The following is a 17471-nucleotide window of genomic DNA, read 5'->3' on the forward strand; positions in this document are numbered from 1 at the left end:
AGTTCGATTACACTTGCCAGGTTTGTAAATTACCACGGGCTGTATTTTCACAGCAAGGACTAAAGTTGAATTTTGTGGTGGGCATACTGTGGATTTATTTTATTTATTTATTTTCTTTTAACCTGAATTCACCTACAGTATCTTAAAACCCTCTGCTTAGCTTGTTCTCTTCACTGCACCTATTATCCAACATGCATTAAATGTGGACCATTGTGTGCAGAAGCTGCACCCTGGTGTCTAAATCCATCCAGCAGGCACGCTGCAGATTCACTTATCTGCACAGAATCTGCACCACACATCTTGAAAAATGACACTGGTTTTGGCTGTTATATGCTTGCCGAGTTAGATTATGTTGTGAATTTTCCAAATATATTTTTGAGGGCCCCTGTCGGTAAGGGCCCTTGGAATTGTCTCCCTCATAAGACATCACAACAAATTTCAACAAATATTGATGTACTGTCATAGCTTGGGATGTTACTGTGGGACATTATTCAAGAACATGGCAAAAGCCTTGTTGCAATGATCCCCTGTCCCCTTTCTCTCACAAGAATGGGTTCCAAAAGTCTCCTCTGTGTCTCCATAGGGGAACCCTATCCAGTTCAAGAGTTCTTTGTCAGGCAAAACGGTTCGATCTGGGAGCTTTCACACTTTCCACACCTATCATAGAGGGTTCCATAAAGAACTAAAAAGGGTTCCCGTAAGAAGACAAGCCAAACAATCCTTTCAGAATCCTTTTTTTTTCTGAGAGTGCTGATTTAAGAGTAGAGAATGAATGACATGTACAATAACAAGTAATAACAGCAAAAAGAAAATAAAACACTGGCTCAGCAGATGCACAGGACTGCCCAAACAAGCGTTCAGTGAAATTGCTGAGAAACAATGGAGTGCACTCCAAAAGAAACTAGCTTCTTTCAACCAGTGCACAAATTCCTTGAGTTTTTGTGGTTTCTGACCCAAATCAGTTCTGCACTCAAAGCTCTGGACTTGATTCCATTTTCAAAAGAACTGTTAACTGTCTTCTTAACTTGTCAATCACAAATTATTTACAAAAGAGAACAGCAGTGCCGTGAGGGAGCTCTGGGACAGGCTTGACAATCTCTCAAAATATTGTGCGGAACGCAAAGCAATACTTATCTGTTCCAACTACTGCAATCACTTATCAGATACACTTATCCAGCGTGACTTACAGAAGTGAAAGAAAGATATGCCTCTTCGTATGGACAGGTTTATACCACACAGCATAAAACAATGGCAGAATAAACTGTTAAAACTTATTATATAACCTTGCATTTTCATTTAATTTCAATTAATTTTGTGCAGACGATATAACCGCAGCATTTTGTGTGTAGGACACTTGCCACCAATTAAAAAACAGTGATACAACACAACACTGTGAAAAATATGTTACTGCCACATGTGGTCGCACTGAGTGCAGCATGTGACTGTGCGAGAACATTGCTGTCAATTATTATAAACTGGAAAATTGATTTGTGAGGAAAGGTAAAAAATGCATGTGAGAACTACTTAAATATATAGTGACCCTAGCAATAACCAAAAGCCTTTTTCTGTATGATATTTCTTTGTTAAAGGTATAGTACAATGAAAAGGATCCTGGTCATAGGGTGCTACTGTTGGGTATGGAATGCTATTACGGCAGAAATGCTGTTCAGTTAATGGTAGCTGTTGTGTACAGGGTCTTTGGACCATGAATTTTAAAATAGGGTTGACAGACTATGATGTTTGTTTTTTTTTTTTAATTTTTATTGAAGCCAAACTGGAAGCAATGCCATATAAATAAAAAGAAGTATTTGCCGCCAATCCCTGGATATTGTACATCTGGATATTGTACATCATCTTTGTTTACTCTGCTCTTATAACCCTGCTTGAAATTTTGGATTGGAAGGAGATTTAGTAAGCGTAAATATGCGAGAGGTTTAAAATTGTATTGAAACCTCAAAGTTTTGCCTCCCTGGAAATGTTATGGGGCTGTACTGTGTAGCTGCAGGTAGCAATTTTTTACCCATTAGGGTTCATTTTGAAACAGAGGTGACAAACTATTTCCCTAAATGGAAATTATGGTATTGAGTAGACAGTAATTAATGATAAGACAGGAGTGGTAGAGGCATACTTGCAGTGGGAGAGGGTTGCTGGGGACTGACTTGATAGGGATTTATTCAGGAAATTATAAAGGATAGTGCCTTCTCTGCAGAAGACAGGCAGTGTGCATTCTGATGCCCCCTTCTGTTCAACACCAGTAAGTTTGTGCTGCAAAACTACAGTGGAACTGCAAGGAGGGAATACACATTAGGCAGTGATGTGGTGTTCCACAGTACCAGCAGCACCATTAAATAGAAGTTAACATATTTCATATTTTATTTCAGCTCGTCTGCATTAAACACACACTGACTTCTATTTGTTCATTTATTTTCCTTACGACCACCCCTTCTTGCCTCTTAAAAAACTTGTGAAGATCAACAGTAGTTGAGAAAGATCACTTGCAGCAGTGCTTCAGTCAGAAAAATATTTCACTCCTATAATGAGTGAAGTAGCTAATGATGAGGAGAGAGTTGTTAATTTATGAGCCAGAGTGAGTCACAGTATCATGTTTCATTGATAATGAGCAGGGATGATAAGAATGTAACAGGAAGCACATTTCTCATTTCATTCCCTCATCCCTCACTTCACTGAAATGTGAAAAATGATGCTAGTTGTTCCACTTGTTCAGGAACAACTCTGGTCTTGGCCACATAAAAGCTAGTTCAAGAAAACTTTTGCTCCAGTGTGAATGGCTGTCAGGTAGAAAACCTCATTTTGGGGATCTATGCATTCTCAATAGTTCTCCGGCCCCCTCTTCCAGTGTTACACTAGTGACACTGCAGAGAGCACTATAAAAACACTTTATAATGTTTTAATTATCGATGGTCAACTGAAATGCACTCAGCTGAAAATGCTTTGTTATAATGGTTTTTATGATGTTGTTGCATATGATAATAATAGACATTTATATAAATTTGGTTGGCTTTATTTTTGTTGATTCTTTCTTGTTTTAAGGCCAGATTCTAGAAATTGCCCGTATTGAATACAGAAAATGTAGTGCCGAAAAGTGTTTTCTTTCCAACAGCTTTTTTTAAATTATACTTTCATCTGAATTAATTAATGAAATGATATTGTAAATATAATTTTCATTTAAGTGATATGATGCATGCATTTGAATATATTGCCTACAATTACAAAAAAAAGTATTGATTGTGAACTTTTGTTGAGTACACATGTTAAATTTAATATTATGAAAATATATATGTGGTCTTTATGTTCGCAGGTGAATGTACGTTAATGATCCATTGTGAGAAAAGAAAAAAAAATGAAATAGTCTCCGGTAGTAAAACTATATCAACATAAAAAGTACATGTTAACATTAAAGTACAAATAATAATAATAATAATAATAATAATAATAATAATAATTCTTATTATTATTAACATCTAATTATAATAATGTAGGCTATATAAATCAGATTGCTAGAAACGTTTAAAATAAAACATTTGTTGTCACGGAATTTGCTGATGAATTTATGAATACATATAAAACATTATATAGGCGACTTGACAGAGAATTATGCTATGTCTGCGCCTTTAAAGATTCAACAGTATAATGTCACGGTGGTGCCTTCAGGGCTCTCAGGCAGAAACGATTTCATAAGCGAAGCTTTTTTCAATGGGATGAAATCCATGCTTCGGACGCGTTTGAACCATTGTCCGGTTATTTCGTAGTTTTTTAAGGCACACTAAACGAAAAAGTGGACAACTTTAACCAGCGAAGAAGCAGAGGCTTGCACATTTTAAAAACATTTCAAAGATTCGGCACATCGAATACGATTATGGCAACTGCAACCCGAAGTCGCCTACTAAACAACGACCTGTCATCGGAAGTTCAGCTTCTTAACAATTAAAGAGGTACCGCTTAATGTAACTGTAACGTGTTTACTTATCGCGTGGGCATAGCCATTTTTCATGAAATACGAATTCATTTTGCCAGTTTAATATTCTACCTGCTTTGTTTTATAAAGGCCTGTTCTGAATTTGCGTATCTACATTTTAGCTGAAGGCGAGTGAATATCGAAGCTACTCTGGAAGTGGGAATGGAGAATGTGGAAAATATACATTTAATAACGACTGTGTAGGCTATAACATGGTTGGCAGGGATGGTATCCTACGTCGATAAAATACTACTCCTTTGCTTTTTATTTTGCAAACGCGGATGGAAGATATCAAATGTGTTGTGTACAAAAATGCAAGATAAGCAAGGGAAACGTAGCTGTAATGTAGGGCTAATGACAACGATGACTTCGTCGCTTCATAAGATGCATGTTAGATGGGACTAAATAATGTTCTACTGTTTTACAAGGCGAAGAGCTCATTCATTTCTTCCCCGAGGCACTGCAGCCGAAACCCTGAAGACTATGCACTGTTCAACGTCGAATTGCTGCGTTTTTATTTCGCTCATCAATTGATATATTGATGATCTGTGGAAGAAAAATCTGGTCTACTTGATGTGGGTTGACAGAGGGTGTGCGCTGTTGACGATAGTTGGTGATGGTTGCACAGATGGCGAACACAAGCGAGCCAGGGGAAAGCAACCCTTCGCTACAGAATTATGCCATCACTGCTTCTGCGGTGAAGCTGGCCTCTCTCGGTCTGATAATCTGTATCAGCCTGGCAGGGAACATTCTGCTATCTTTCCTGGTGCTGAAAGACAGCAGCCTACACAGAGCTCCCTATTACTTCCTCCTGGATTTATGTCTGGCGGACATAATACGCGCAGCTGTATGTTTTCCCTTCGTGATGATATCCATTACCAGCGGCTCCAGTTGGGCATATAGCATCATAAGCTGCAAGATCATCGCGTTCATGGCAGTTCTCTTCTGCTTTCACGTAGCCTTTATGCTCTTCTGCGTCAGTGTAACTCGATACATGGCGATAGCGCATCATAGATTTTACTCTAAGCGAATGACATTATGGACCTGCGTGGCAGTCATATGCATGGTTTGGACCCTCTCCGTTGCTATGGCATTCCCGCCGGTATTCGATGTTGGCACTTACAAATTCATTCGAGAGGAAGAACAGTGTATTTTTGAACATCGATACCTGAAAGCAAACGACACCTTGGGTTTTATGTTGATGTTGGCAGTCATTGTGGGAACAACTCATGTGGTTTATATGAAAATGCTGTTTTTTGTTTACGATCACCGTAAAATGAAACCGGCCCAGCTGATCCCGGCAATAAGCCAGAACTGGACTTTCCACGGACCTGGCGCTACAGGACAAGCAGCTGCCAACTGGATCGCGGGATTTGGACGTGGTCCCACCCCACCGACACTGGTGGGGATCAGACAGGCTTTGCACAACCCCAACAAGAGGCTTCTTGTCTTGGATGAATTCAAAATGGAAAAACGAATCGGCAAGATGTTTTACTTGATAACTCTGGCGTTTTTTCTTCTGTGGTCCCCCTACATTGTCGCCTGCTATCTTCGGGTGTTTGTGAAAGCCAGTGCCATCCCACAAGTGTACCTCACTGCGGCGGTGTGGATGACGTTCGCGCAAGCAGGGGTGAATCCCATCATATGTTTTATATTTAACAAGGAGCTTAGGGTTCGTTTCAGAGCCAGTTTCGAATGCTGTTTGAGCACACAAACACCTATGGAGTCATATTGTGTTATCTGAACAATATATTGCTATGTTGTTCAACTTACGTTGTTTTGATTACAATAGTTCAGACCAACAATTGCGCTTTGAAATATTTTATTTTTTAATGAAAACATGCTCGGTATGCATAACTGTCGCCCTTGTTGGTTATTTTCTTTAGTTGATTTCAAGTTTCTCTAGATTATACCCTTGAAGGCCATATTTCGCAATGACCAAATTGCAGATACAAATGAAATGTAAAAATTCCATATTTTTAAAAATTTATATTTGTATGCATATATTTTACACTGATGTTAACAAATTATCTTATTTAAGGAGTATTTTAAAATTAAGTGTATGTTGCTTCTATAAAGGAATTATGTAGGCCTATTATGCTGGTGTAAATCTGATTTGTTTCATTTGTTTTAGACTTTTTATCAGAAATTAATTATCTTTGATAAGATCTTCCTAGCATTGGTTGTGTGGATAAAATACTGCAACTCAGTTTTACTTTTTCTGCAAGTAAATATGATACATAGATTTTTGAAAATGTGTTGACAAAAAGACTTCCTATCACATTCCCTTTAATGTAAATTATGTTTTATGGTCAAGAAAACAAATGACTTAGTTCTGATGGTTGACCATTCTTAATGCCTTTGGAAGATGGTTGCCTTGTTTGTACTGCAGAATAAATAATCATAAATAATGAATACATGTGTTTGTATTGGCAATGCACAAAGGAAACTGGACTTTCCAAAAATTGTGTTTTGTTTGCCATATTTTGAAAGTGCCTCATCTGCCAGATATTTTGTTTAGAGTTTAAAATGATTTGTTAAAGTGGACATTCATTAAGCTTCTCCCCTTTATTTATATATTGTGTAAATGAATGACTGTTGAATGCACTGTAAAAATAATTTTATGTTTGGACTGAAGTATAAAAGGGTTTCCAGTTGATAAGCAAAGTTTTGCTAATGCTGTCAGTAAACTTGATCCACACATTAATCTCTAATGATAACCTACTGTGAGATCAAGAAGAATTGTAAGACATTTCAAGTTCTGTCGTGATATTTAACATCACAGATTCAATTGACCCACCTGATAGCTCTTTATTAACACTGAAAGACCTGTCTCCTTTTTGTTGATACTAAAACATTCCAGTTTGATGCATCTTCTAAAAATGAAAGGATGTGACCAAGTTCATTACAATTGCATTGGACATTTGAAAGTCCCAAAAAGTCTGGTTACTAACCAGAACATCTGGTAGTTAAGAAAAGGAAAGAAAGGAATACTTTAGGAGCTGCCAATCTAGATTTTCCACAATAAAATTTGTGATAGCATCAACTGTTCTGTTAGCGACACAAATGCATTGATAAGGAAACTATTTAATGCTATTAAATAATATATTTTATAATATAATTTTTACCCTTATTTATAGATCCTGAACACGTGTCTTCAGAGTTCATAATTTTAGTTTTCCTAGAAACATTTTTTTCAGCTTACTTTTCAGAAATTTATTCTGTCAGAAAATGGAAAACCTGGCACACAATACTGATTCAAAGACCAGAAATTCATTCAAATATTAAATAGACCCTTGAAGTAAAAATGATGAAGTCAAATTAAATTCCCAAATGTATGTTATGAAGAATGACACTTTAACCATCTTTATCTGCTTAGTTATTTGGCAAAAGAAATGGTTCATCCATGAAGTAAAAAACTAAAAACTTGCAATGTTTTATTCGCCCCCAAAATGGAGTTTGTTGTTAAGAAAGTATTGCTAAATCTCTCCAGTAGGCTGTTTCAATCAGTTTCAGCCAAGTGGATTAATTCATTTAACAGAACAGAAACATTTGTGTACCTGTTATAAATCAAAAATTTTTTGCAGGGCTTGGTGTTCTGTCATGTCACACATAGTGGGTTTCCCCATGGCAGAATAGAACATGGAACAATGTTTTTTTCCTGTATCTGAACAGTAGAAATGAATGCATTTTTGTGCAGTTTTTGACTATATCACAATAATTTTCCATAATGACTCTAGTTTGTACATTTTGTTTGTAAGGCATTGGAAGACAATAGCCATAAGGTAAGGCTTCTCAGCTTATGTTATGGGTAGGGCCAACAGTTTGTTTTCACCATGTGACCTGCAGGGATTTAAACTTGTATTTCAATGGGTATCCTCTAGGGGTCCCCATAGGCACTCCAATGGCATGGTCAATTGGCTAATTGTAGAGAATTTAATTGAGACATTTTTAAAAACAATTAGTTGATCTAATATGGGGAGGAAGGAAAGTGAACATGGGTTGAAATGAAATGGTACGGTGAGGAGTCAGTGTTCCTCACTTCTGGTCCTGGAGAGCTGCAGGGTCTGCTGGCTTTCATTGTCACTTAGCACTTGAGTAGCACAGCAACTGATTAAAGCAGCTAATTACACTGTACACCTGGTCACTCAGGTCACCTTGTTTCTTTGGGCTGAATTTGTCACTGATCTTAAGGAAAAAAAAACAAAAGCCAGCAGACTCTGTAGCTTTCCAGGACCAGGATTGGGTATTACTGCAGTAAAAAATAAATGCAACCAGAAAGCAAGGTTGTCCATTATTATTTGAACAGGGCTGGTATGGGTGCAGGTTTTTGTTTTAGCCCAGCACTAAGAGACATGATTCTTCTTAAAGCCATGATTGAGGACCGTGATTAGTTAATTAGTTGAATCATGAATGTTTTTTTGATTTTATGTTTTTAGTGCAAGTTAAATGTTATATAAATACCCTCATTTTTAATGTAGGCATTTCCCTATGCTTCTAACAAAACTTATCTTGCCCCTGTATAACACTTAAAAATACTGCAGCATGTCCTCAGTAGTAAGTCATCAAACTGAATTTAACACGTGAGTGTTGCTTGGAAAACATTACTGTCAATCATCATATGTGCTTAATTAGTAGCAATTACTTTATCAACTTAGATTATTGAGGTGGTGCAAAAGGTATAATTGTTTGAGATGGGGCTTGACAAAAATGCTGTCATGACCTCAAGCTAGCAGAGGACTGGAGTACCATGTGAGAAAACAAGGGGTGACAAACTGGTGGCCCTAGTTATGGGTAATGTCAAATGCTGTTTTATTTCTATCACTGATGAGCAAACATTAATCATTTTTCAGCTGCAAAGGGGAAAAAACAGATCAAATATTAAAAACTATGGTTATAAATATAGGTTTCTGTTGGCTGAGTCCAAATGGAACTGTCTCACTATATGGAATTCTTATAATATGGTAATGTAAGATGATGTACCAAATGTACTTGCTTACAAACTGACTTACTTATGGGGGATACAGTGTTGCAGATCATCACTGTATCGCCCATTTTCCTCTGAGGATAATTGTGCAGTAATCTATCATATTGCTCTGTATGACTCTAGAGGTTTATGAGTGAAAGGATGACGTGACCCCTAGTGACCAATTGGAGAAACAATTTACCCTCCTGTGCCAACGCAAAATACAGATAATTTTGTGGCTTACAATGTCTGACATTGGGTAGCCATATTGTATTAAGTCATATAATTACATCGTAAACATTGATACAAAAAGTCTTAGCTCAGTCAGTTCACCCAAATAAAACTATTATTTTGACTGACGAGTTTGATTATTTTCCTGATTTAAGTAGTTAAATAACTATTCCCTATTTAATATTTGCTGTATTTGCCTGTTTAAAGAGACCACAGCAGTTCACCTTAACTTTTCAATACTGGGAGAGAAGTGCAACAGAGCAGTAACACACAATGTTTCAAACTGCTGGTCTGGGGGGATATTGAGACTCCGCTTCAATAAGCTCCTGTCATCAATCTGGATCTAGAGATTGTGCTAAGATGTAAAATATACAGACAATTAAAAAAAAAAAAATACAGATCAGGAGAAGTGATGTCATATAATATATTTCTTTTACCACATTTAGAGTATTGTGATCAATTCTCAGCACCTCAGGCAATTTTTGAAAAACACAAATAGATGCTAGACAACAAAGACAACTATTTTCTTTTTGATAAAAATAATGGAAATAGGTATTTTAATGTGCAATACACTGTTACTGTACACATAAATACTTTGGATCTCTTCACTCTCAGAAATAATAGTCTTGGTTCTTGTAAGGTGGCAAGCATTTGAATTTGCCTTCTGTTGTTCTCATGCATGCCAGGTTTGGCAGGCAGGGGCATGTGTGATGAATCCTTCTGCCTAAGAATGGTACCTGGAGAGAGAAACAGAAAATAGTGCTGACCTCATGCCCAAAAACAAGAACTTTGTGCAGTTCCAGTGCCATCATAAAAAAAAACATTTAGGTCACGCCCTGTAAGCTCACTCTAAATATGCAGATATTACTGCATAACTGTACACAAAAACAGTAATAAATACGTGTGCATTTCAGAAAGGATTAAGGCTGGGTTTGGAGTTGGAGGAGGAAAGGGAGAGGCAGTGTGAGAATGTATAGAAGCTATGTGCTCTCTCTCTCTCCCTCTCTCTCTCTCTCTCTCTCTCTCTCTCTCTATATATATATATATATATATATAAATTAGGTTATGTAGCAGGACAATGACCCAAGACACAAAAGTAAGTTCACATCTAAATGGCTTAAAAGAAACAAAATTAAAGTTTTGGAGTGGCCTAGTCAAATTCCTGACCTGAAGCCAATAGAGATGCTGTGGCAGGACCTGAAACAAGCAGTTCATGCTTGGAAACCTACTCATTTGTCTGAATTAAAGCAGTTCTACAAAGAAGAGTGGACTAAAATTCCTCTAGAGTGATGTGAAATACTGATATTAAATTATAGGAAGCATTTGGTGCAGTTATTGCTGCTAAATGTGGTCCAACCAGTTTAAGGGAGCAATTATTTTTCATGTGGGTGATATGAGTTTTTGATAACTTTTTTAATTAAATTAAATGAAATTCTATATATTTTTTATGTGTTTTGTGTTTACTGAGGGTCCCTTTGTCTAACATTATATTTTGTCTCAAGATTGGAAACCATTCAGTGTGACAAATATGCAACAATAGTGGAAAGCAGGAAAGGGGCAAATATGTTTTTAAAAATATGCACATATTATTGTCTTGACTGAATCATTCAGTGTGACAGGAAAAGGGATTGGAGAACAATGAATGCTTGATAGAAGAATGGATGGGATATCAGAAGAATAGAGGAGGGAGTGGGGAAATATCGTAAACTGTAAAAGCGATAAAAAATGAGACAATGTAAGAGAAAGAAAGGCAGGTGAGGATGGAAGGTTAAAGGGATGGGCTGAACTCACTTTGTGACTCATTGGGTGGCAGTCCTCTCCCTCCAGTCCCATTGGGCTGCACATCCGCAGGCTCCTGATCCACAGGCTAACTGCGCAGCACATGGCCCCGCCACACTGAGAGTCCATCTCACACGCCTGCAGAGAGCGCACACACATGCGTCACAGTGACGCACTCGCACACACGCAAACACGCCTAGCACGCACACGTTAACACTCAAACATACAGGTGTTCATAAATACACATGCCCAGCCACTCTCACACACATGCACTTACGCGTACAAGCACGTATGCAATGTACACGCATGCACACCTCACCCTGACACATTGGACTCACACATACAGATGCTCTTAAATAAACAAGTACAGTCACTCACACTGGCACACACCACACACACGCACACACACACACACACATACATTCATACATGGATAAACATCACTCAGACATTCATACAGGTGTGTGCATATGCATATGTCGCACTTATTCAGATACACACAAATGCACATCACACTGCCAGGCATGTACATGTGAAAACAAACTATGCAAATCACACTTTTGCTGCCCACTGTACCTCCGTGACTCTTTAATAATCAGATTTTTTGTTGATTTTTATTTATTTATCTAGAATGCATTATTTACATAGAGGCTAATCATCATTATTATCACAGAAGGAAATCATAGACCTACTAGAACCAAATATCTGAATATTAACACAATGTCAGATGGCAGAATAGAGAATATTTAATAGTCGATTTTGGATGCTGGCATTGTTTGAGCAAAGTGATGATGATTTATTCATCATATAGTTAAGTCAGAAACTCTCCATCAAATGTCTGTCTCGCATGAAAGACAATGCTGACTTTATTTAAGAATTTCATGGCTTGAGAAGCCAATGATTTATTGTGACAGCTTCAGAATGAGTTCAGCTTGTTTTGAGATCTACGATCATGTGCCTCTCTCTCTCTATCCACAGACGGGTCCAAAAATGACTACAGAAACCACTGTTTTTTTATGTGAAACACTTTCAACAAATATTACACAACATGTTATCTATCATGTGCAGGCAATAAGGCATAATGATAATATAAATAATGTCTGTGAAATTAATATTGTTGGTAAGCGCATAAATTCAGTAAAAGTCAGAAGTTCAGTAGCACATTCAGAAATGGGTTGAATTTACAGTCAATCTTTTTTTGTTAATTGAAATCAAAACTTTTAAACAATGTTTTTTTTTTTGTGTGTCAGTGTCATTAGATTAGCTGAAAGATAGCCAGTATACTACTTGCATATGATACTACTAACAGACAAAATAAACTTTGCATTGCAGTGATCCATGAAATTTATTTATTGCTGTAAATGTAACATCTTTACCTTCTTTTAGAGGTGGACACTGAAGGCCACACTGTCCCTGGTTCTAGTGTTATTGCCTGCTTTGTTTACTTAATTGAAGTCACTAATTGCAGGCTTGAAGTCAACACTTAAATCTTATTTGATTGTTACATAATGAGAAACTAATTTCATTAAGTGTCTCTTTTTCAAATATCTCAATAATGCTCAATACAAGTCTGAAAAGTTAATTTGCAAAAAAATAACTTCAAGATTTTCTGTATACAGCTACATTGTTTACAAGAGCTGTTCAATGAAGGGCAAATTCAGTTAGTCTTCATTAATCTACAAGCAGTTTTACATAAGATAAAAACAAATCCACACATATAATATCTCTCATCATATGTAAAAAAATGACATATATTCAATGAGTCAACAAACACAAGCTAGGCAAAATATGTATTTGAACATGTAAGCCTTATAATCAAATTTTGTTGAATCATGCAAAGTTGCCATGTCTCAAAATTAGCATACAACAGTTCTGGGAGATTCTGGACACAATTCAAACTTCAATTTGATCTCTTGTGAAAGTAATTACTACAATGAAAACAAGCTTAACTACCTTGACTTTGCTCCTGCTAATTTTTTTTCCATAAATATAAAACAGGAAATATGATATTACAATTTCTGGTATTAAAAGTTTTGCAGTTGGTAATTATCTGGTAATTATCTGAAGGCATGAAGCATGTTTGTAATACCTATATCATCTAGAGACAAGCCATGTACTCTAGGTGTACACAAGTCACTCACCCCAGTTATGACCGCAGACGATCCAGTGGAAATTAACAGGAAACAGAAGAGCAGAGAAAAACTGGACTTCATGGCGGAGAGAGAGACTAGTCCTTCTGATCCTGCGTTGCTCAGACTATGAGAAGTGGAAGGGGTGTGTGTGTGCATGTGTGTATGTTTGCCTGTGTGTTTGTTTATAAATGATTTTGTGTGTCTCGTAGTGTGGGCCGTGTTGAAGTCGCCCCAAAGCTTGCTTGGAGAGGGTAGAGACTGAGGGGTTTATAAGCCCAGCCTACCTTTGAGATGCTCAATGAGTCATTTGCACCAATAAGGCATGGGGAGGGGAGGAATGCGGTCCAAGGTGAGCCCCGGTACACCAGCATCCTTCTGTCATAAGTGATTGCGCCTGCCCTATTCAGTCCTATTCTTAACAACTGAATCATAAAGCATATCGAACTCACAAGGCACACCCATGAAAAATGCCATCCAATTGGCTTAAAATGATAATGGGCATGAATCATGTAACCTGACTGAATTTCCGCCATAAATCCATACATGGTATGTCTTGTTCCTGGGTTACATGCTTTTTTTTGTTGTTGTCAGGAACGGTTGTAAACAAATGTGATGAAGCTGTTTTGGGAAAGGAAAAAGTCACTCCTCTGACTCTGTAAAAGCCAAGGGGCAGACTGTGTGGAAGTATAAAACTTTAGTTGTAGCATTTCTTTTAAGAAGTACTCATGACTCTCACACGAAAAATTATTTGACACAAGTTTCTTTTGTGTCCCTGTCTGTCAATGCCATGCAATTTCTTGAATCTTTTGTTTGGTGTTTTGAATGGCCAGGCTGTGGCGTTAGAGCACCTTTCTGTGTCCCTGACTCATCTCATTTATTTTTTTAATGGCATAGTTTTTTTTTTTTTTTTTTGAGATTCAGTTGCCCTTAATAGTACAAAGAGAACCTGAAAGGAAAGCACTTCCTTGCACATGGAAGTAATTTCAGTGACAGATATAATAGGTCAAAAATATTGTGGTGTATCAGTCTTGTGTTGTTCTGAAAATCCTTGGGAGTCATGAAAAGAAGGTATAGTTTAAATCACTAGTGTAATATTGCAACAAAACTGTAATGCTAACACGTATAAACAATGAGGTTGGGGGTAGCCCTGAACTGTGCTGCTATATGGTAATGTCCAAATATATATATTTAATATATATATATAATAGGTGTCTCTCCTTAATACCAACACTGAATCAGTGTCAGGCAATGGTGCACCTTGACATCCCTCTCTCACTCTATAATGCTCTGATGTCTCACTAGAGCTCAATTATCTCTCACATACTGTACAAACATGGATCTCCAGCTGGGAAAAGCACCATTCTGGAGTCCTTCTGATAGCTCCTTGTTCAGCTTCCATTTCTTTAAACACACAATCTGGATCTTAATTAAAATATGAAAACTTTAAAATGTATGAAATGTATTCATACATGGTAATTGTATATATTATAGACAGCAAATACCGTAATCTATCTAGCTCTAGTATTTAGTGTTTGCTTGGATCGTACAGCCTGACACTTTTGAAGTTTTGATCAAGCTGAACATGGTGACCCTGGTGGAAATTCCAGATAGCATCTGAAATTTGGAGATTGTCTGTTGTCTGTACCATGCTGGCCCACCAGCTGGACATGATCTTGCCTGCATGGTTGCTGTCTCAACCACCTTGTTGCCAGTTCGGCCTTCTCAAAACCAGTATCAAGCCTGCTGGACCAACTTAAAACCAAGCAGGAACTATACTGCACATTCCACCAGGGGTGTCAAAAGATTATTTGAAAGTAAGCAACGAGGGGGGAGATGGTGTGAACCTCCGCACGCGTTATGCTCTCCCAGTGAAACTTCTCGCTGTCAGGTGAAAAGAAGCGGCTGGCGACTCCACACGTATTGGAGGAGGTATGTGGTAGTCTACACCCTCCCCAGACCGACAGAGGATAGCACATGGACCAGGACCGTGATACACACGGGGAATTGGTATAATGACTAAATTGGGGAGAAAATGGGGGAAAAATGGCAAAAAAGTTTAAAAAAAAAGAACAAACATCTTAGGTCTCAGGCCCTGCTCAGCCAATTTCCTGCCTGCAGAGTGGGGAAAGGGAAAGAGGAAAAGGAAAGATAAATTGCTGCAAAAAGTTATTCAAAACCATACATGCCAGTGCATTTTGTAAACTGTAACATGTGGTATCTGCTTTCTTGGAGGTATGCTTTTAAACCAGATTAATGTGTGGGCATGTAAACAGTTTATTGATCTAAACACGTTAACAAAAACATAAATTTTGTAGGTGATCGATAGAAATACAGTGTGGAAAAAAATTTAAATTTAAAATTTTGAATACTTACTTACTATAATTAATGGGACCTGGTCACTTTTGAGACCTCAGTTATGCAATAACTAAAAAAATATATGAATATGTGATGATGAGAACAGGCCATTCAATCAATTTAGGCTCACTCTGCCTACTATCCAGTACTGTGTTAAAGGATGGAAATTGAATATCTGAACCTTGGATAGTCACTCCAATTCTTTCTCACGTAATCCAGTGTCCATTTACTGTATAATCTACATTTGCATCGCTCATTTGCACCTATACTAATGACTGTGTCCTGAATGTCAAAGCTAACATGGCTTTAACATGTGTATTTAAATTTGCTTTGATAGTGGTTTCCTGTATGTGTGGAAGAAAAATCATTTAATGTCTGGAGGAAAATGACAGTAAAAGCATCCTCACCCATAACCTTTTTCTGTTTAAGTCCTGACTGGGGCTCACAGCACGTGAGAGAACCTCTTCAGTGGATTATCTGACACTGTCTCCATGACACCATATCCTGTGAGTGAGGCTGAGGTAAATCCTTGTGTTCCTGTATTCTCACCTGCTGGGATGATCTTTCTGAGCGGATTAGCATGATGCGCGGGAGAGAGCGGGCCTTGGGGATTCCATCGGAGTCACTTGCAAGCAAATTCCTTGTTGATCATGCCCTGGTGATAATCCAGAGTAATCATAGCTCCACTGGTGTGTGATCCACCATTAAGGGACAGGTTACTTATTTTTATGTAGTGCCTTTAAAGGAGTCCTGGGGGACCCCTGTGTATGCTGGTTTTCATTCCAACCTCAACATCAATCCCAGAATTTTAACAAGCTGTTAATTTTTCTTAATTAGGCGCTTTTCATGTTTTAGAGCTGGGGTCCCCAGTCTTATTCAGAAAGGGCCAGTGTGGGTGCACACACCTGATCCTGATTCTAGTAATCAAGATGCTTAGCAATGACTCTGGTGATTGATTAGTGGAATCAGGTGTGTGCACCCACACTGGCCCTTTCTGGAACCCCAGCTGATTACGTGGTGACGTCATACATATGAAAATTAATGTATGATGTCATATAGTGACTTCTAGAGGAGCTCTTAGCTACATTCCATAGAAAATAGTTGGCAACACTGGGAGGTAGCCAGGTCTCTTCCGAGGCATGTCTCCTTGTGCCCCTGACCATGATCCTGATGCCTAACGATGCAACTGTGTGCACAACGATTCACCTCGTTGAGTGCCTCCCTCCCTCCCCAGAAGCAGGTGTCCAGTTTTCCACTTCCTCAATACAAAGGCAGCACTCGGATCTGGCAGGACCTGTGCAACTGCATTGACTCCAAGGCCAATGCTTTAAACGCTGTGCCACTGCACTGCATGTTGCCTTTGTTTCTTAACTCATCATCAACAAATAAAATAAAACTGACATTATAATAAAAATATAAACAATTATATTGGCTTTAAAACAAAATAAATGTCACTACAAAATTATCGTGTTTTTCATTTCTTTTCTTGATCTATTTTTAGTTTCCGAGAGGAAAATCATCCAGTGTGAAAAAAAACGCTTGACTGTCAGACTATAGTGCAGGCTCAACATTGCTTCTGTCATGTAGTTATTTGTGTGGGTCTGGTGCCTGTCGGAGTTTTCACTTGAGTCTTTCTGACAGATTGAGTCCAATTAAAAACAAATCCTGCCTATATCTTGAGAGGGGTCTGGATGCCAACCCCTCGATGTTTCAGACTGTGCTTGTTCTGCTTGTTCATCTGTGGCCAGATTACAATGCTTAATTAATATTAGTGTGTAGAAATGGGGATTTGTTACAAGCCAATTGCAGCCATGGACATCTTTGGAATGATTTGAGCGATATACATGCAGTTCTGTGTTTAAAAGACAGCAATGATCATATGACAATTAAAAATTCAAATTAAGATATTTTTATACTTCTTCCTCTTTTGAATCATACCTCAGTTTCTTCCTCCTTCATGTGTATAGCAATTGAGTTTGATTAATATACAGTACTCCAATGGCCATAAAATTGCTCCAGGTCCAGTGGTATT

General features: G+C 37.9%; 2 protein-coding genes across 3 annotated transcripts; one reads left to right on the plus strand and one right to left on the minus strand.

Moving 5' to 3' along the window:
* The first annotated feature begins 3668 nt into the window (after positions 1–3668).
* gpr27 (G protein-coupled receptor 27) lies at positions 3669–6391 on the plus strand. Its single transcript, XM_035387286.1, has 2 exons — positions 3669–3953; positions 4405–6391. Exon 2 carries the CDS (start codon positions 4593–4595, stop codon positions 5718–5720), a length of 1128 nt encoding a protein of 375 aa, XP_035243177.1. The 5' UTR covers positions 3669–3953; positions 4405–4592; the 3' UTR covers positions 5721–6391.
* Positions 6392–9565: 3174 nt separating this feature from the next.
* prok2 (prokineticin 2) lies at positions 9566–16206 on the minus strand. Of its 2 annotated transcripts, none has more exons than XM_035389104.1 (3): positions 15989–16206; positions 10965–11090; positions 9566–9910 (listed from the first exon to the last, which is right to left on the minus strand). In XM_035389104.1, exons 1-3 carry the CDS (start codon positions 16019–16021, stop codon positions 9785–9787), a joined length of 285 nt encoding a protein of 94 aa, XP_035244995.1. In that variant the 5' UTR covers positions 16022–16206; the 3' UTR covers positions 9566–9784. The 2 variants fall into 2 exon arrangements, with proteins under 2 accessions (XP_035244995.1, XP_035244994.1); XM_035389103.1 differs by lacking the exon at positions 15989–16206 and adding an exon at positions 13094–13458.
* Positions 16207–17471: the final 1265 nt, after the last annotated feature.

This window comes from Anguilla anguilla, chromosome 13 (genome assembly GCF_013347855.1).
Source record: "Anguilla anguilla isolate fAngAng1 chromosome 13, fAngAng1.pri, whole genome shotgun sequence".
Lineage (NCBI taxonomy): Eukaryota > Metazoa > Chordata > Actinopteri > Anguilliformes > Anguillidae > Anguilla > Anguilla anguilla.